The sequence below is a fragment of the Sceloporus undulatus genome, chromosome 1 (genome assembly GCF_019175285.1).
Source record: "Sceloporus undulatus isolate JIND9_A2432 ecotype Alabama chromosome 1, SceUnd_v1.1, whole genome shotgun sequence".
In the NCBI taxonomy this organism is placed as follows: domain Eukaryota; kingdom Metazoa; phylum Chordata; class Lepidosauria; order Squamata; family Phrynosomatidae; genus Sceloporus; species Sceloporus undulatus.
In genome coordinates this window covers 177,433,743-177,454,868 of record NC_056522.1, presented here as the reverse complement: position 1 = coordinate 177,454,868, position 21,126 = coordinate 177,433,743, and the positions used below count along the sequence as shown (strand labels likewise).

The 21,126-nt window shown below is 39.1% G+C and overlaps 1 protein-coding gene across 2 annotated transcripts in view; it reads left to right on the top strand.

Annotated features, from left to right (window-relative positions):
- The window catches only part of SPRED2 (sprouty related EVH1 domain containing 2), a 96,567-nt gene that overhangs the window by 55,971 nt on the left and 19,470 nt on the right, over nucleotides 1-21,126 (top strand). For both annotated transcript variants that reach the window (XM_042445316.1, XM_042445317.1), the window contains exons 2-3: nucleotides 18,249-18,426; nucleotides 20,702-20,870. In XM_042445316.1, coding sequence (XP_042301250.1) covers nucleotides 18,249-18,426; nucleotides 20,702-20,870 — 347 coding nt within the window. The remainder of the gene's footprint in view (nucleotides 1-18,248; nucleotides 18,427-20,701; nucleotides 20,871-21,126) is intronic.

Sequence of the window (21,126 nt, the reverse complement as noted above, 5' to 3'; positions counted from 1 at the left end):
TTGGAGGGGAGGACCTTCAACCCTAACCAGGGCTTTCTGGAACATCATGATTTGGTATCATTGCAGCCAGTTGAGATGAAAAGGGGCAAGAAATATTAATAATTCCTCCTGTGATTTAGGATTTCCATTCAAAAATAGATCTTGGACCCATTAAAAAAACTGTTTATATTGAATCATTTTATCTGAATCCATAAAGAGGGGATGTATAAAGAAATGGCAAATAAGAGAGGGATTTGGAATTAATGGATGCTTCCGTTTCAGCCAAACATTTAATGTGATCTGCAGAGAAAAGGGTTTGTTATATAAAGGGACATAATTGGTTACTCTTATGTAAAAGAGCATGTTGTTGTGTGCCTTCAAGTTGTTTCCAACATATGGCACCTCTAAGACAATCCTATCATAGGGTTTTCTTGGCAAGTTTCTTCAGAAGGGGTTTGCCATTGCTGTCCAACTCTAAATCCAGTTTATTTTTTTTAACTCATTGCACACCCAGCTATTATTATCATCGTCATATCAAATTAATTGAATAAGATGGATCATTTGAAAAGCAATAAAGTATTATTTTAAGTGTAGAATGGCTAAACTGCCATTGAAGGATCACACAAGTTTAGCCCGATTTGAGAAGCTGGGATATTTATTTGCAAAAGTAAAGTAATGCATCATGAATTGCAAGAGTTTAAATTAGGATTCTGGAGGGCATAATGATATGACTTGAAACAGGAAAAACAGATTTGGGAGAATTTTTTTTTTAAGAAGTGCAATTCTTCATAGCAATGATAACTTAAAGTTCCTCCAGGTAATTTTTTTTTGTCCATAGCCACTTGGTATTCATCTTATAATTCCTAGGTATAACTTGAGGGACGTCTTTAAAGATCATCACACCAAGGTGTACAAAACCAGACACATTGCGTTGAAAGCCAGATTGTTTTTGTCATCTGTTTTGAGACTACTGGGGAATTTTAATGTAATAATTATACTTTGGAGGATTTATATGGACTTTGGCATACTGGACAAACTAGTAGTGTAATATTTTTCTCAACTGCAGGAAGGAGGTGTCATGTAGATCAACACATCGTCAGCATATTATCCAATTTTATGAGTATCTTTGTTAATAATTGACCCTGTAATGATAGGGTTATCTCTAATACATTCTGCCAAAGGTTTAATTGCCAAGGCAAAAAGCAAAGGAGAGAGAGGACAACCTTGTTTCGTCCCACATAGCATGTGGATGCGTAATGAATCTCTCCTATTAATATAAATAGTGGCAGAAGAGTTGAAATACAAGTCTTTAAGCACTGTTAAAGTTTTATCACCAATACTCATCAATTGTAATAAATTAAACAAATATATCCATTCCAGATGATCAAAGGCTTTTAAAGCATCTACCGAAACTCTTCTAATAACATCTGAAATTCTTCTCCCAGGCTTAAAACCAATTTGATCATTGCTAATATACTCCATGACAAATTAATTGATTCTGTTAACTAAAATAGATGGAAGCAGTTTAAAATCCTGATTAATAAGGACAATAGGACGGAATTTATTCACAGAAGGACACTGACTTAAGTATAGATACTATTTGGGAGATTTTCCAGGTATCAGGTGGAGGATTACCATTGAGAGATTTGTTAAATTGGCTCACTAAGTGTGGGATCAATTCTTCTTACATGAATTTATAAAAATCCCTCAAGAAGCCATCTGATCCTGGACATTTTTCTGTTGACAACTTGCATATAATATAGCCTGTTTTATTTCTTCAGCAGAAATAGTTTGTTAAGATGGTACTATATGCATCACTACTTCTTTTCATTTGGAGTGTGTGAATAAAGTCTTTAACATCAAGATCCCTAGTTTGCTCCAACCTGTATATTTTGTGTAAAAGCTTTTAAATTCTGATAAAATGTCATTTTTTGTATATTTAGTATTTCCTGATGAGCCTGATAGCTTAGAAACAATCCACTTTCTTTTGATCAGTCTAGCTAAGAGTTTATAATTTATTATTATTATTATAAAGCATAAAGCTTAGACATAATTAATTTTTAAAGATTCAGCTCCTCCAAGTGCTACTCTTTACCTATTAAGTTCAATTAATAGTTTGGGACTTTGAGAGATTCGGTGGGTTTTAGTGAGATCATTTCTTTCATCTAATAATTGATCCCTTTTGGATTTTCTAAACGGCAAAAGAGACAGATAGAGCAGTGGCCCACCACCCCTCTCAGCACTGGATCGGGGCTTCAGCAACCGCACGCTGTAGCCCCGATCAGGTGTTTTGCTGGCTGGAAAAGAGCTGGCAAAATGCCGCTCCTAATTAAATCCATGAAAAGCTGCCCTTGCTGTAGAGGTGGCGGGTTTAGCAGGTTTTTTTGGTGCAGTGCATCTAAACACTGCGCCAAAAACACACCCTTTTGCCGCCCCACCATATGGTCAGCCAGGTGGTGTGACGCCAGTGACAGGGCATGTGGCATGCAGACTACATATCCCCACTCTGTCCCAAGGCAGGTGTTAAATGCCAGTCTGTTTAGCCCTTAAGTTTCTTTTGTTTAGCCCCTTCTTGTATACTGCCTTAAGTGTTTCCCAGAGGAGCACCTCACTTGTTTCAAGGGATTTATTCTCCTCATTAAAAAAGCCAGTAGTATCACGGGTGGTTTGCTTAAAGGATTCATTCACCAAAATATGAGCTAAAATACCAGATTCTGCTGAGGGGGCTTCAGTTGTTGGGAATCATACCAGGAAAGAGGGGAGAATGGTCAGAATGGGCTTTATTGAATCACAATCATTGGTATGGAATTCCTGCCACAGGGATGCCACCTTTTAAAAAGACAATTCTGTGGGTGGGTACAGGCAAGTCAATTAGCCCTGTAACATGTAGAGCAATATATGTGGGTACAGGCTGGATAATGCCAGCCTAGACACATTTTAAACTCATCTGAAGTTGGAAACGAATGCCTGAGAAGTACTTCAGTGGGAAGTAACTAGGGCTGTCCAGGCAGGACTAGGAAAGAACCTATCTCAAATCCCAGAGAACCAAAGACAGCTACACAGCTACATGGACCCTCAGCATAAGGCAGCTTCCTATTTTCCTGTGTGGCAAAGAAAACATGAAGGTGCTACAAACTGAATTTTTTTTCTAATGAAATAGGGCAAAAATAGTGAGTAAAAACTAAGAATTTGATGTACTGAAATGGTCATTTAGATTGTGTGCATGTTAGAGAATGTTGGTCTTCAAAGAAATCTAGGATTTAAGGAAGAAAACAACACCTACCAGTCATCCAATAAACTGTGCTCTTTCTAAATAATTGGATCAATCTGGTCCCCTCCTTTTAACCATTACATCATGTGAATGTAGATGCAGAATGTGGAGCTGAATGGAATTAATGCAGATTCTAAATGCAGTTTCAGCCATTAATTTGCCTCTTTATTGGATTCCGCCCTTGCCTTTTGTCTGTTCCTATTTAACAACCTCCACCTTTGACCTCTGACACTATAATGTTCTTTTGCTGAATGGGAGCTTTAGAGCCAGATGATTATTCTATTGTAAATTGTGAAGTCATTAAGACCACTCCTTTCTTACTGCTTATTGCTCTGCCAAATGATTTGTTCTGTGCTTGATGTTTCTGGAGATAAGTAAGGGTGCTTGTGCTCCATGAACTAAGTTTGATTGTAAAGCACTGTGTAAGAATGTGTAGTTTCATGCAGCCATGGATCCAAATGCAACCACGTCAGTATACATAATTCAGAATATACAAAATTAAAATTAGGAATGTTTGGACCAAGAAAATCATCCCCCTCCCCCCAGCTCATAAGTTCTGAAATAATGTCAAAGAACACCATTTGTATAGGATAGTAAAGAACCTCTTCATTAAGTCTTCTGCTATTTGGTCAGTGAATGCACATTTCATTTGCTTATTGTTTGGGAAGGAAAATGTGGAACATACCAAGGCATGGACTTAAGAAGTGAAGCCTGTAGATCTGTTAGAGAGAGGAAATAAAAAAAGTGGGCTATTCTTCCATTTTATAGCAAAGGACCCAGTATGATATTGTTGCTGGGGACCAACCTCAGTGCTTCCTCTAGTCTCTAAGCAACATTTATCCGCTTATCACTATTCCCCCTGCCTAGACAAATAATATTTGCAGAGAATTTGGGGAAGGGGAGTTTTGTCCAAATACAAAATCCCTCTGTGTTTTATAGCAAAACAAAGGGATTAGATCCCTGCAGAGTCCTGCACATGGACCTTCCTAGCAACAGAAGTCAAATGGGCTTTGTGTTTCAGATTTATGTTTCCTTTTAAGAATAATCAACAACAGGATAAAACACTGTTAGTTTAACTGTGCCCTGGTGTGAAGAAATGTTTCATTTTGCCTGTCATTAATCATGACCATTCAACATTATTGGATGATCCCTGGTTGAATTTTGGAGAGGAAAAAAAACCTTCAATTTCTCTTCCTGCTCCCTTGTATTTGCCTTTTCTGACTTAAATAGTTCTTTATCTGAATCAGAGGTCCCATATAGACAGGCCAAAATAAAGCTGCTTCGGTTCACTTTGAGGTATGCTGTTTAAATTATGGATGCGTCCTAAGAGTCCGGAAGTCACGCCAAAGCCATGCTCCAGTCCCAAGGACTGATGTGTGGCTTTGGTGCAGCTTCCAGCCTCTTAGGACGTATGAATCAGTTAAACAGCATACCTCAAAGTGATCCGAAGCAGCTTTATTCTGGCCTGTCTGTATGGGGCCAGAGATTCCCAAAGTGGAGCAGTAGAAGGATCTAGGGAGATGGTGAAGGAAAAGGGAACAGCAGGAGGGCCTTCAGTCAAAGTATTGGCAGACAAGAAAGACAAGGGCAAACAGACAAGACCATGGTGGGGATGAGAGTTACATAAAATTTCTTTTCAGGGTCCCTTAAAACCACTGCATAACCTTGCTGATTGCTTTGTGTGGTGAATGTCTCCTGCTCTTTCCCTGCCCACATGAGCTCACTTCCTCAGCCGTGTCTTTTGCTAGTAGTGTTTGTGTCGGTTGGGAAACTCCCATGTGGCTTGGATGCAGGGGCATTACTTCTATGGCTCAGAGTGGTGCCATTTGTGGACAGACTGACTGGAGCAAGGAGTTAGAGGACGTGGCAGTGGAGGAGTGGCAACAAAAAGGAGCTTTCAAATTTAGGACCCTGCTTAAGCTTTGTGAGCTTTGCCAGGACTTGGCTGGCAGGTTGAAGTTAGGCTTCTGCTCCTGCTTTCTTTCACTGGTCAGGCTGAGAGTAATGGTAACAAAAGAAACAATGTGAAGTCGAAGGCTTTCATGGCTGGCATCCATAGTTTTTTGTGGGGGGTTTTTGGGCTATGTGGCTGGCATCTTCTCTAGATGCCAGCCACAGATGTTGGCAAAATGTCAGGAATAAACTCTTCTAAAACATGGCCACATAGCCTGAAAAACCCACAAAAAAACAGAAGAAACAATGTTTGTGGAGGGGACACTTGAAAGTATGTGAGGAAGGCACTCAGGGTAAGGAGGGAGAGAAGTATCTGGGGTGGATTCTTCAAAAGAACTCTTCATCATGAAGCAGCTCCTGTAGTTAAAATATCTCCCTTTTCCCATCTACACCTGTCTCCAGTCCAGAGCATGTGGCCTGTATAAACCCTCTACACACACACCAGCTGCACCCCTGCCTGCCACAATGAAGAAGGATTGAGAATCCTTCCTTGTAAGGGAGATGTTTCTCCCTTTGCACTTGGTCACCTTCGGAGCAGCAACCAAGCAGCTAGCTTAGCCATGACTGAGGCCTGTTACAGACTGTCAAAATAAAGATGCTTCGGGTCTCTTTGGAGGTATGCTGTTTAAATGATGCATGCATCCTAAGAATCCGGAAGCTGCACCAAAGCTGCACTCCAGTGCTTAGGAATGGAGTGTGGCTTTGGTGCGACCTCCGGACTCTTAGGACCCATGCATCATTTAAATAGCATACCTCCAAAGAGACACAAAGCAGCTTTATTTTGGCAGTCTGTAACAGGTCTGAGAGACCTCTTGCCCGCACTGGCCTTTGCCACAACACCGGCATGAATGAAAGGCTTCTTGATAACTGCTCTGCCAACTGCTTGGTTGCTGTTCCCTGGAAAACCAGGTGCAAAGAGAGCAGCAATCAAGCAGCTGGCTGAGTAGCAACCGAGAAGCCTCTCGCTAGTGCCAGCCTTTGCCACAAGAGTTTTGCATTTTCACCCTTCATATGTGCACATTTATGTGACCAAGCTTGAAATTTAGACTCAGGTTGGCATTGGTATCCCAATGGAGAAATAGACTTTAGGATGAAGAAAATGGGTTGTTAGTTTTGATCCATTTGGCATGAAAGGTGCTGTGGAGCAAATTTTGAGCTTGTGAGTCCTATCAGTCAGACTTTTATTTCATTTGAATCATGAGTAAAATAATAAAGATCAGAGTACATTTTCTAAAGCTATATAAAATCAGTATAATCTTGAGACATACTTGACAGATTATCTTATTTTAAAGAAATGAAACATGATAGGAAAAAGCACTATAAGAACTTTAATGTAAACCTATGTGTGCCTTGGTTATGTAGTGGGTAAGTGATTTTGGATGCTACAGTATTCATCCTTGAATTAAGCCCTGAAAGGTAGTCCATTTGATTACTTTTTTACTGGATATTCCACACACAGGATGGCTATTTAATACCCAGTCAAACTGTTCTCACTAAAGCCTTCTTTACAGATAGTTGTTATACCTGGCCATACCATACCTTTGGAGTGTGCAAATACTGAGGGAACATTGGATGGTAGTGGAAGAACTACAGACCTGGAAGTAATGATGTGGTTTTCACCTACTTAACAGTGATGTGGTATGTTTCCCTAAAAGAAAAAGGAGACTTGCCCTGTAGGGAGCCCTCTTTTGCTTTCCTGCTGGTCTGCATGGGGCTATGCATTTTGCTGTTAGAAGAAAATGAGTACTCTTGTCCTGGAATGGATGGGCGCAAATGTGGAAAGATGGTGAAGGAAAGGGCTGGCACATTGCCAGATGGCTCAGCAGCCTGGAGATGTGCATTTTCCCAGTGCTCTTGCCACTGCCAATATAAATTGAGCTAAAGTAGCTAAATCGGCTAATTAGCACAAGAGTGAATTGCACAGATGAAACACTACCATAGGCATGAACTGAGTTATTGAGCTTCCTGGTGAATGAATTGATACATTCAAGGACCTTTATTTCTAACAGGTCTGTTAAGGAAAATGGGTACCTGAAACAATGGGGGGGGGATGGTGGTTTCATTGTAACAAGGAGTCCTGTTCTCTGTCAGTGTGCATCTGGCATATCATTTTATTTTAACAAATAATGCAATACAGAGGGCTGCCTCAATTATTGCTCGTTGTTTCTATTTAGCAGCATTGGGGAAACAATGCAACATTTCTCCAGGTAAGAAGAGTCATGTCATAACATAGTGTCATTTCTCTCCTCTTGCTTTCACAAAATTTGCAGTGACCGGTGTAAATTAACTCTTGTGCCCACATTATTTTTCACCAGTAGTTAACTGCTTGTTTCGGATGTCTGAATTTAAGAAATACTTCCTCCTGTACATAGGAAGGGAAATGTTGGGAAAATATTTCTGTAGCCACTCTGTAACAAAATGTATATGTGTGCTGGTGAGCCCTGGCTTACATTTAAATTTTGGCTATCTGCTGAAATAGTATTGCTTTAGCTGTGTTAGCAGAAGCAGCTGAGGACTAAATGTAGCCCCTGTGGTGCCCAACAATATCTTTAAATGAGGGAAAGGCTAGTCCTGCTTACAGTTACAGAAGGCTCGTCATCACATCATGGAATGATAGAACTGAAAGAGACCACAATGGCCATTCGGTCCAAACCCCAATCAAAGCACTCCCAACAGATGACAAGCCTCTTTTTAAAAAACCCCAAAGAAGGTGATTCCACTACACTCCAAGGCAGCGTATTCCACTTTCAAACAGCTCTTATTGTCAAGAGGTTCTTCCTAATATTTAGGTGGAATCTCTTTTCCTGTAGTTTGAATCCATTGCTCTGTGTCCTAGAACTTTATCGCACAGCGTTATGATAACGTTCCGGGAACCTAATGAGAACGGAATGCAGCAAACTACCGCACAGCATGGTTCTCGTCGAGTTCCCATCCTGTGCTCAAAGTGTTCCAACAGTGTTCCAGGGTGAGAACAGTAAGAAACAGTTCTTAGCCAGCTGGAACGTTTCCTTATCGGTCCAGGAGAAGTTAGTGTGGTAATCTTATCCGTTCTTCTATCCATTCCGTCAGTCCTCGTGTCCTGATTGGCTGAGACAATTTCCTCCTCTGCAGTCCTAGAGCGCCATATGTTCTTCCGGGTATGATGCGGTGCAATTTTTTTAAACAGAAAACATCAGCATGTTAACATGGCGGATGTTTTTCTCGCAAAGCCGAAATGGTTTTCCTAAACATCATACTTAAGCAAATGTGTAAATTTGAATTCTTTTGTAATTGTTATGGAGATACACACACACACACACACACACACACACACACACACGGTAATTCTCCCTTTGCACATTCTTCTTAAACCTTCTTTAGTCATTGTTCCAAGTCTACAGTGGTACCCCGGGTTACGAAATTAATTCGTTCCGCCGCCGCTTTCGTAACCCGAAATACTTCGCAAGCCGAAAAACCCATAGGCGCTAATGGGGAAAAGCCGCAATTTCGTGTGAAATAGCGCCGAAAAGCACCAAAAAAATTTTCGTAACCTGAAAAAACCTTCGTAACCCGGAACAGTTTTTTTAAATGGATTTTTTTCGTAACCCGGAAATTTCGTAAGGCGGCGCATTCGTATCCCGGGGTACCACTGTATGATGTTTTCCCCTAGTTAAATGTTGTCCTCATATCACAGGAATTTATTGCATTGGCTTTGCTCCCATGATAGACACGGGATGTAAGTTTAAGAAGGTGAATTTTATCACATTTCCCCATCACCAAGGAGTACACAGCCCAGATGTAAGCTGGGCTTCAGATGCATCTTTTCAGGAATGGGTTCAGACAGCTGTGATATTTGAATCTATAGCTCTAACTCACTCTATATCTAGTACAGACTAATAATCATTAGAAATGACACAGTTCAGGGTTGATCAGAGGCTGTCAAGGAATTAGTAAAAAAAAATCAGGGAAATTGTGATTAACACATATATGTGTAATGGGTTATTTTTAGACATTGCTGCAAGAGGACTGTCTGTACTTATGGTAGTTGGAATAAAGATGTAGTAGAATACAGATGCTGGCAATACTTTTCTGTGTTGATTGGATATGCATGTTCCAGTTACGTAGGATGCTTTGCTAATGGTATCAGCGGTTCTAGTAGAATCTCCCATATCAGATAGGTTTTTACTGAGGAGCCACACTTAATATAACAAACAGCTACTGGGAAACAGCAGCAGTTGGGGGGGGGCATTAGGCAGGCATCTTTCAGAGACAACAGCCAGCTCTGAAGGAATTAGTTCTGCTCAGGAGGAGGCAATGATAAACCACTCCTGATGCCTTTTACCTTGAAAATCATGTAATGATACCATCCAAAATGAAACAGATAGTGCTGGAAGATATGACTCTCAGGTTGGAAGGCACTCAACCAGCTAACAGGGAAGAAGAGAAGACACAGTGGCTAATGATGGAGGTGGACTCAAGCCAAAAAGATGTTCACCTACTGACATGCATAGAGGTGAAAGAAAAGTCTGAAGGTGCAAAATGTATGTCATAGGAATACTGGAATTCATAAAACAAGAAATGGAATTCATAGATACAGTCGGCCCTTCTTATACACGGACTTTTTATACACGGATTCAAGCATACACGGTTTGAAAATGTTCCAAAAAAAGTATAAATTTACCTTGATTTTCCATTTTTTATAAGGGACACCATTTTGCTATGTCATTATATTTAATGGGACTTGAGCATACACGGATTTTGTTATACACGGGGGATCTTGGAACCAAACCCCAGCGTATAACAAGGGTCCACAGTACAATCATACTTGGTTTGAGTGAGCAGAAATGAACATACATGAGACATTTTCAGTCAGATAATTACATAGTTAGCCATCCCAATTGTTCTCAGAGGGGCGGGATACAAATAAATTTATTATTATTATTATTATTATTATTATTATTATTATTAGTGTTTACTTTAGAAATGACAATAAAAAAAAGAAACAGAGTGGCATTAATAGTGAGATGAGATGTAGTAAAAGGGATACAATGTGAAGTCTGACCAAATAATGCCATGAGACTCCAGTCCCATTGCAAAATCAAATAAAGAAATAAAAAGAAATCAAATTTCCAGAAGGAAAATTGATTACACAACTAAACAGGACATGTTGATAATCATAGGTAAGAGGTAATTGGAAAGCAAAAGTAGAAAACATGGCTGAAGCAAACATTGTAGGAAAATTTGGCCTATGATCAAGAAATTATGCAGGAGAAAGAAAGAGCTTATTCAGCTTACTGAATTTAGTGAGGTCAATAGTTTATTGATTGCAAAGATGTTCTTAAGGCAACCAGAGAAAGAGGAGGAAGAGTGGGAGCGGCAGTGGAGGAGATAGGAGGAAGATTCTGTATTTGCAGATCTCACCAAATGGCCCCTATAGAGGTCAGATAAACTATTGGAAGCAGCAGACGGAGAAACTACATTCTTTCTGCAAAAACAAGACCAGGAGCAGATTGTGATGCAGGTCCTGAATTGCTGGAATTAAATATTAGGGGAGTCCTAAAGAAGTCCACAAAATGCTACCTGGAGATCTCCTCTTGTATTTTATTTATTTGTTTCATTTATATATCACTTTTCTCTCAAAGTTCATAAAAAGAATAAATAAAAATAATAAAAATAAATTAAAACCTGACATTAAAAAAAAGTAAAATCATCACATTTAAACAGTATAAAATTAGGTAAAAAGCATACAAAAGTTTTTTAAAAATAAAGCACAGACACCAATAAGAAACATCCTTACAAGCAATTGCATATTAAGCAATCCTATGAGGGTGGGACCTTCCTCTGTAGGTCTTAGAAGTCTGGCAGATTCGTGCAGGGAAACGTGGTCTTTCAGATGTCCCAAAATAAAGAACAGACTTGCACTACTAAGCCTAATTGACAGGGAACTAAAACAGTACTGGACTGAAACCAGGGACATTGTCAGGGAAGAATGCAAAAAGACACTGTCTGTAGCCAAAAAGAAAAAGAAGCCTCAATGGATGACAGATGAAACTCTTCAAGCAGTACAGATGAGAAGCAAAAGTAAAAGGAGACAGAAACAGAGTTGGAAACAGCACTGTTCAGCTACTTATGCATAGGGACATAGATAACTATTATAATAAACAATGCAAAGAAATAGAAGACAATAAAACGGTTGATTAGGAGACCTGTTCCACAGGATCTGAGAAATTACAGGGAAATTCAAAGTAAGATTGGGGGTGCTGTATGATCAACAGGGGAACATAATATATAATCAGAACAAAGTAAAGTGTCAGTGGAAACAATACATTGGAAAACTATATATAAAAGTGGAGAAATAATGATAGGTTCTTTAAGGAAGAAACACCTGAAGATGAATCCACAGTTTTAGAAGGTGAAGTGGAAAATGCTCTCAAAGCACTTGGGAGAAATAAATCACCAGGAACAGATGGCATACCAATAAAACTGTTCCAAACTGTGAAGATGGAATCCATGCAAATATTTTAACAAAATCTGCTCAAAAATATGGAAAACAAAATAATGGCCCACAATATATATTCCAATCTCCAAGAAAGGGAGCATCAGGGATTTTAGTAACCACCAGAGTATTGTACTGATCTCTCATGCAAGCAAAGCGATGCTCAGGACTTTGCAAGAAAGACTTTTATTATATATGGAATGAGATCCCAGGCGTCCATGCTGAGGTCAGAAAAGAAAAGGCACTAGGGATCATATTGGAAATATTCATTGGATGATGGAACATAACAAAGAATTTTAGAAGAAAAGCAATCCTTTACAGATTACAGCAAAGTCTTTGACTATAGATCATGAGGAAAGATGCTTTGCTCTAAAAGAAATGAGAGTGACAAAACATCTGATTGTCCTGATAGACAGGAGGCTTCTGCCAGGATACAATATGGAGAAACAGTGTGGCTTCCCTTTGGCAATAATGCATTTTATTGCCCTATCCGTTTATATATATTTATATAAATGGAAAACAAGATTAGACTCAGAGAAAGCAGGCATGAAAATTGGGGAGGGGGAACAGCAGTTTAAGATATGCAGATAGCAACATATTACTTGCAGAAAACAGCAAAAAGTATTGATGAACATTAATGAAGAAAGTGAAAAAGCAGGGTTACAGCTGACCATTAAGTAGACAAAAATAATAACCCCAGATTATGTATATAAATTAAAAGTGGATAACAACACTGTAATTGTTTCAGTCATTAACCAAAATGAGCCCTGTAGCCAAGGAATAAAAAGGCTAAGATTTGGAAAGGCAACCATAAATAAACTAGATATATAAAGGCATATAATTAAATATCAAAGTCAGAATTATCAGTAGTATTTCCAGTTTTATTTATTTTTGTTGTATTTCATTTACATGTTGCCTTTCTTCCAGAGTTGGACACAAAGCAGCTTCCAAAGAGAATAAGTTAGAAACCCTTAACACTATATTTGAAAAATTAAAATTCCTCATATTAAACAATAAAAATCATTTAATAATAATAGATAATAGAATTTATTTATACCCCGCCCAATCACTAGGAATCCGGGCGGCTTACAACAGTAGGGAAATACAAAGCAATAGCAATAAACAATAACAATACACATAAGATAATATAGAAATATAACAAAGCAATACATAGCAAACAACAACAACAGTAATACTGTAGGAATTCAATGACAAAAGCCTAACACTGATTTAAAAGCCATACAGAAGTTTAAAAAAATAAAACAGAAGCTAAATGAGATGCAATTCTGTCTTATCTGGAGTAAGTTTCCATTTGTTTGTCCTCATCCAGTCCATTGCTGACAACAGGCACTGGTTTAGTACCAAGACATCTTTCTTGGAATCAGATGGAAAGGAGAGGTAGAGAAGCATTCACCACTCCTCTTACAATTCAGCTACTCCCCTTCTAGCTGCTTTCAGAAGACAAGATGGGCAAGAATCCATTATACATGTGGTGGCTCTTACCTCTCCAACAATCCTGCCCAAATCCTTAGGTTGCACAAATGGAAATGTATCCAATAATACAGGAAAAAGTAGGCACCGAAATGACATCAGATTACATGCCATGTCAGATCAGGTCCGAGCAATTTTGTCTACAAAGTGTTTTGCAAATTCATCACAGCGGGCAATCGAGTGGTCTTTATCACTACCTTGGGGGCAGAGTGTAAGAGGCCCCTGACCACTTTAGACAGCACCATTGGATGACACTGTGAAGTCAGAACGCTGGCAGAGTATAATTTTTTCACTGCCGCCGTTACCATGCCATAGTCCTTCCAATGAGCTCTAGCCTGTGTTCAGTTGGACTTGCTCGGAATTTTCTGCCACCTAATCTCCATCCCACTTATTTTATCACCATTTGTTTTACACCTAAGTTCCAATGAGTCTATGTTTCCAAGTATGGTTGCAAAAGCTTGACATTGAAGAAAATCAACTCATTTGAGATGTGGTGCAGGAGAAGAGTGTTGAGGATACCTTGGACAGGGAAAAAAGACTTGTTGGTGGGCGCTAGAGAAGACCAGGCCCAAACTCTCCCTGGAAGCAAAAGATGACTACACTGAGATTGTTGTACTTTAGACATATCATTTGGACAGCGTGAGCCATTGGAAACAATAGTAATACTTGGTGACGTAGAATACAGTGGGAATTTTTTTTATGTTTTCAAATTGTTATTAATATTAGTAGCAGCAGCAGCAGCAGTAGTAGTATCCCAATTTTCCCCAAAAACTGGGATTCAGAGTGGGTTTTGGTTTAAAACAACAGTACAATTAAACAGGATTTCAGCCTCGGTATTATAAATAGTTTGAGAGCCATAAATAGCTTGAGAGCCAGTGTGGTGTAGTGGTTTGAGTGTTGGATTGCAACTCTGGAGACTCAGCCATGAAACCCACTAGATGATCTTGGGCAAGTCACACTCTCTCAGCCTCAGGAGAAGGCAATAGCAAACCTCCTCCGAACAAATCTTATCCATCCGACCTCTTATAGGAGATCTTTAAGATAAAATGCTTCACTTCTGGTTATGAGGTATGTTTTCTAAATGTTTTAGATGTTCTAGATGTTTTAGCTATTTTATTAAATTAATAATAATGTTAGTGTTTTACTGACTGTATTTTATGTCTGTACTGTGTTAATATGTTGATATAATCCCTCCTCAATCCGCAGAGAGAGGCGGGGGGGGGAATACAAATAATAACAATAATAATAATAATAATAATTGTTATTGTTATTATTATTATAGTTTAGCACATAAACTTTTATTCTCTGGTCCAAACTACACTGCAGAAATAATCCAGTTAGAACCCACTTTAACTGTCCTGGCTCAGTGCTAGGGAATTTTGGGAACTGTAGTTTTGTGAGATATTTAGCCTTCTCTATCAGATAACTCTATTGCCACAACAAACTAAAGTTTCCAGGATTCCCTAGAACTGAGCCAGTGCAGTTAAAGTGGTCTCAAACTGGATTATTTCTGCAGTGTGTTTTGGACCTTAGTTTCTGTGAAACAGGAAAAGTGACACAAGTTGACTAGGAAAGATCAGGAAGATAAATTTTGGATGACAGGATTGCATTCCATACATAGATGAGTTACAACATTTTGGATTTCTTGAAAGGCATTGTTAATTAAGAAAACAACATGTATGGCTTCCATTTGCTATACCTCTGTGATATATTAAGGACACTGTAAAGAGGACCAGAAATAAATTAGTACTGTAATTTGCTTTTCACTGCTAAGGCAAGATTGTCTTCAGAGATGAATTTACCTGGTATTCAAGTTAAAACAACAAAGAGATTTGTGGCACCTTAAGCTCAAAACAAACTTTGGCACCCCATTCCATCAAATGCATTCTGTTTAAATTAGACGCAGACATCAAGGCATGTGGAATATTTTGTGTCTGATAAGTAAAATCATACCATGCAATTAGATGGAGGGAAGGAAAAGAGAAAAACATCTGTAAAGAAAAAGACTTAAATTTCTGAAAATACCAGATGTATTCATTCTGTCTCTTATGAAGTATTGTGTCATTGCTGATGAGCTAACATAACTGATACGAATATTAGTGTTAGAACACTTTCTTCTTTCTCACTTAAACATCAGGTTCTAGGTGCAGTAGTTTCAGAATAACCAAGAACAGAATATTCATCAGCTCAAAGTTTTGAGTGACATGGAGACTAACACTGTTGGGGTTGGGGTTGTTTGAAAAAAGCAAGCATGATATTTGTTGGTAACTTCCTATTTAAAACATATAGTACACTTAAAGAACATAATAAAGAAGGTAACAAATATGATGATTACTATTTTTGCAAAAGTTTGCCAAATTATGATAATGTAACAGTCTTCACCATAGCCACAGGATTAATTTTGAATTGCTCTGGATCCACTATAGGACAAACTTTTTTGCTTTCCCTTTTTCTCCATTTGTTAAAAATGCTAAGAACCAGCCTACAGCAGGAATGTGTGCCAGAAAGCAGCAGATGGGAGGGTGGGTTGGTATTGTTTTCCTATCTCTTACCTGGGAATAAAGTGTTTGTGCCTCCTCTTCTATGCGTACATTGCTCATTGCTGCAGGTGTAAATATTTTTATGATAGAAATAATATGTTATAGAGTTCTTCAATATATTTGGCCCGCCATATCCATGGATTCTTTATCCATGGATTCAGTCATCTTCAGCTTGAAAAATATTGTTAAAATATGTAAATTCCAAAAAGCAAACCTTGATATTGCCATTTTATATACAAGGGACACCATTTTACTACACCGTTGTATTTAATGGGCCTTGAGCATCTGTGGATTTTGGTATCTGGCGGGTCCTGGACCCAAACCATAGCAAATATCAAGGGCTCGCTGTATCCTATTCTTCCACAACAAATCCTTCTCCTCAATAAACAAACAAATATTCTGGTCTTCCCTAAAGTATATGTGTGTGTGTGAGCCTTCAGCTCACCGGCCGACTTATGGAAACTCCATGAATTTCACTGGGTTTTTTTGAAGGACAGGCAGGTGCAAAAGATGGAGTTTAAAGGGCAGTTGGAAATAAATGCATACTTTTTGGCCTCAGAGTCTTTGAGAGTGATGTTTTTAGTGCAGTTGGGTTTCATGCTTAACTTAGAGCTTTGAGGTAAATTAACTGTTTGGGAGAGCTAGTGTAGTGTAGTGGTTTGAGTTCTGGGCTACAGCTCTACAGACAATAATGATAAATAATAAAATATTTATTTATATCCCACCTCTCCCTTCCGGGATCTAGGCGGGTAACAACAATCCAATAAAACACATATACAGACAATAATAAAATTTCCCTAATCCCCTTAACCCTCCCTCTTACCACTAAAATTACACATAAACCTCAAGATACAATACAATATCCCCAGTACAGTGTACAATGCACCCACGTCATATGCTGAAAGCAGCGCCAGAAGAAGCGGCGGCACGCAACAGAAGAAACAATGATGTGTGTGCCCATGACGAGCGCGTGCCACCACCACAAACACGAGCCCCATTACTGGTAATGAAGCTTGAGCATACGGGCTACTTCTTTTATGCGGAGTGGTCCGGAATGGATCCCCCACGTAAAAGAAGGGCGCACTGTACCTAGTTACAAGGGCTTGAATTCATACTCAGCCATGTTAACCTTTAGGCAAATCACACTCTCAGCCTCAGAGGAAGACAAAGGCCCTCTGAACAAATCTTGCCAAGAAACCCCCATGATAGGTTGCCATAAGTTCGCAACAATTTAAAGACGCAAAACAACAATGGCACACCTTAGGGTTGCCATAAGTTGGCAACAGTTTGAAGGCACCCAACAACAAACAGCTTGTTGCATACTGGAAATAGAAAAGGAAAGTCAATTGTGATACATGTTGGTTTGCGTTATTAGTTTGTTATGCTTCCCTTAACTCATGAAACTGTCCGTAGAGGAGTAATGTCAATAACTTGTACTTTGGATCTAGATTTGCTTCCATGGCTAATATGGATGAAGTCATTCAGAGTTACTTACATTTGAACATGACTGAGAATTCAATGGTTTCTAAATGTTCTTTGTTTTTTAGTCTGTAGTGTTAAGCAGATGGAAGTCTGTGCAGAACTGGTGTAAATTATTTAGGATTTTACAATTAAAATCACAGTTCTTTGCACAAGAAGACTGACTACAGGTCTGGATGGAATTTTGAACAAGTCTATAAATAGTTTCATGAACTTGCCCTGTTAAAAAGAGGGGGAAGGGGTGTAATGGGAAATGCTTCCTGCATGGTGCACAACACAACAGATAAGGATTGCTTTTTCTGTTAAGGCTATGGTGGCAAGCAGGTCTTTGGGATTCTAGACACAAAAGAACATTAGGGAATGGAGACAGGATTAAAATGGCTCTTTCTTTGGTCCCAAAATTTATGCCCAAGAGCATTTCTACCCTACCTGATGCCTTATCCAGGTAGTTTTTAGGTACGTAGCCTTCAGTTGCATCACTTTATCCTTTCTTCAACCATGTGTTACAACTCCTACTAACCAATTCCTAGCCCCCAAAGTTTGATATAAGAATAGTCATTTGATAGCCAAGCATAGGACTCATTTTGTGGCATGAGCCTTTGTGAGCAATTATTCCCTAAATTATGTGAACGGTAAAATACCTTCAGAATGATACATGGAGATGGAGCACTTCTACTTTAGATGTACATACACAAACTATAATTAGCATCTACATTTTAGCAAACTACAATATTTGGATTATTATTGAATTGTTTTGTGTGTTTGTTTTTCTGTTCAAAGCAGGAACAAGTATCTCCTCAAGTATCTCAAGCATTTCCTGATGTGGTTTTATGTCAAGTCCTTCAATTTTAGCTGGATATTAATTCCTAGCCCAAACCTAGCGTGAAATGTCTGATATATCTGCACTTATGGCTGTGGCAGCAGATAGCATTTGTTATGTTCATATCTTCTCACCTGTAGAAGCTGGCTGATTTTTCTCTAGATCTAGATAAGCAAATGCTACAGTCTGTGAAACATGCTGTTTGACCTGATGGTCTCTTCTTGTTGTTGTCTGTTACAGTGACAGCTATATTGTGAGAGTCAAAGCTGTGGTTATGACCCGAGATGACTCCAGTGGAGGATGGTTGCCACAAGAAGGAGGCGGTCTTAGCAGAGTTGGTGTCTGCAAGGTCATGTGCCCAGAGGGCAACGGGAGAAGTGGGTTTCTGATCCACGGAGAAAGGCAGAAAGACAAACTGGTAACTTAATCTAATTCAATCTATGCTTTTCATTTATTCTACACACATGCAGCCAACCTATTACCAGCACAAAAACAGCTTTATTCACATTTCACAAGACCATGCATGGCACATGGCATGGCGGGGGGAGGAGACATGCCTTCCTCCCCATTCAAAGGAACATTATCTGTTGACTCCCAGAAATAGTCACTGAATCGCCTGTTTTAACACGTTTTTACTTCAAGAAGTGAAATTGACACTTTTTCTAAAAATCCTGTAGCATAGCAGATTGAAGTATAAAGAATCCACAAATCCAGTCACGTTGTACTGAGTAATTCAAGCTTTTAAAATGGCAATGAATTATTTATGCCACCTTCTGTTGGAGGTATGGGCTGGTGGAACAAAAATGCAAGGGTAATTTGTCTTGTAGATTGACACTGTGCTCCTTACCATGGCTGTTTATAGAACCAAGAGTTCCTGCTTCTTTGCACAAAATAAAATAGAAGGAAAAGGATGCCTTTTAAATCATGAAGCTGGAAAGATCCCATTTAGCTACTAAAATTAAGCGCTATTAACAGATTTACTCCAGCAAAAATATCCACCTAAATCTAACTGATGGTCCATGAGCTAGTTTCGATCAAGTTATGCTTAACAAAATATATAATTGTTATGCAGTGGTGTTAGGTCCTACTTCAAGGTTGCATCCTTGGGTTTTGTGTGTTATTGTTGGGGACTTGAACCAAATGTTCCAGCGCAGAGTGTGGGTGTCATTCAGCCCACTGTACCTTCTCCAATTATACTCCATTCCTTTCCCCTCACTGCCAGTTTTCAAGTCTTCTCCAACCATAGCAGACACTGAGCATCATGTGGCCATGAAGTATTTTGTTGTAAGACAGGTTTTGTTGCTTTCATCTCTGTTAAGATTTTTGCTATTTATAAAGAAAGAAAGGCAGGCAAGACAGTATTCTTCTGCAAACTTTGGGTTTCTCCAAACCCTACTGAAACCTTTCTTCTTGTGAATGTATGTTGTCTGTTTTAGGCACTCAAGACTCAAGACAATGTGTTTGCTGTTAATATATATATGATCTTGCCCCATCTAAACTTGTATAACAGAGAATTGCTTACTGATAGCATTGGGTTATGCAGCAGATCAAATTTCCATTTCTTGGACTATTTTCTCAAATGCAAGGCTACTTACAAAAACAAACATTAGCCATTGCTGCAGTGACCTATAAAATGTAAAATTTGTCATAAGCAGAAACAAAAAATTCCTTATACTGCTGAGATGTTTGCAGACAAAAAGTATTATTTATTTTATTGCCTTGGTACCTTGCAAGACATTTGGGGAACTATACATGTTGTTATCCCATTTAATCCTTATAACAGTCTCGTGAAGTAGATTAGAGTCTCTAGTCCAGACTCACCCAGTACCTGTGTTGAGCAGAGATTTGATCTCAGGTCTTAACACATCCAGTAAAACTCTTTTAATATCTTTTATTAAATGGAGAAAGTAAACCAAGCTTTGTACTAGGCATGTGTGTTTATTCACTTTGCCATTGGATTAATTCAACTATGGGACAAAATAGACTGTCTTGAAACCACCACTTTGAAAGCTGGATTGAAGCTGCGGCAGCAGCATACCACAGCCCCAAACCATCTTGAAGCTGCCCGAAAAAAGAGCATAAATGCTGCACTGGCGTGCAGTGTCATGAAGCTGCCCCCAAGTAAATGGCCAGGCTGCATCTGGGCATCTTGGGAGCATGCAGCATGTAAATGCTGTGCACCCAAGCTGTCCGGAAGGCGGCACAGAGTGGCAGTCTGTTTCGCCCCTATGTCAGCATATATTTAATTTTACTATGCACGGCAAGGTAGTAAAATGCCATATTCTGATTAACTTGCCCTATTTTTTCTACATTTGTGTAAACAAGCAGGTTGTTTTTATACTGAACAAGATAAGCATGCATATTTTGCAAGGGATTTTGGTACCCAAGAGAACTGACACTCTGATCTCCACAGATTCAAAAATTGAATATATAATGTAAGAACGTTTTTCGTTCCCAGTCCAGCAGGAAGTGTTTTGAAGCATTTTCATTTCACTCACCAATTATTTTTTGCTGACCTCGTACATGGAGCATTGGCAAAAAGCAGCTTGCAATTGCAAAGTGAAGGTTTCACAGAACAATTGCAAATAGGTCTTGTTTTTTGAGCATGGAAAAGAGGAAGTAGTGAATCATGTTAGCAATCCCATCACTTCACTTATAAACATCATTTTGCATCTTTGTATTTTTAACCCCAGGTGGTATTGGAATGCTATGTAAAGAAGGACCTGGTCTACACTAAAGCAAACCCTACATTTCATCACTGGAAAGTTGACAACAAGAAGTTTGGGCTGACTTTTCTAAGCCCTGCTGATGCACGTGCATTTGATAGAGGAGTGAGGAAAGCCATTGAAGATCTCATGGAAGGTAATGAAAAGCTTTTAAGAATTATTTTTAATTTTGAGTGAGGAGCAAAGTACTGGTAACCTTTTTGCTATACAGGGGTACCCCGGGTTACGAAATTAATTCGTTCCGCCGCCGCTTTCGTAACCCGGAATAATTCGTAAGCCGAAAAAGCCATAGGCGCTAATGGGGAAAAGCCGCGAATTCGTGTGAAATAGCGCCGAAAAGCACCAAAAAATTTTTCGTAACCCGGAAATTTCGTAAGGCGGCGCATTCGTAT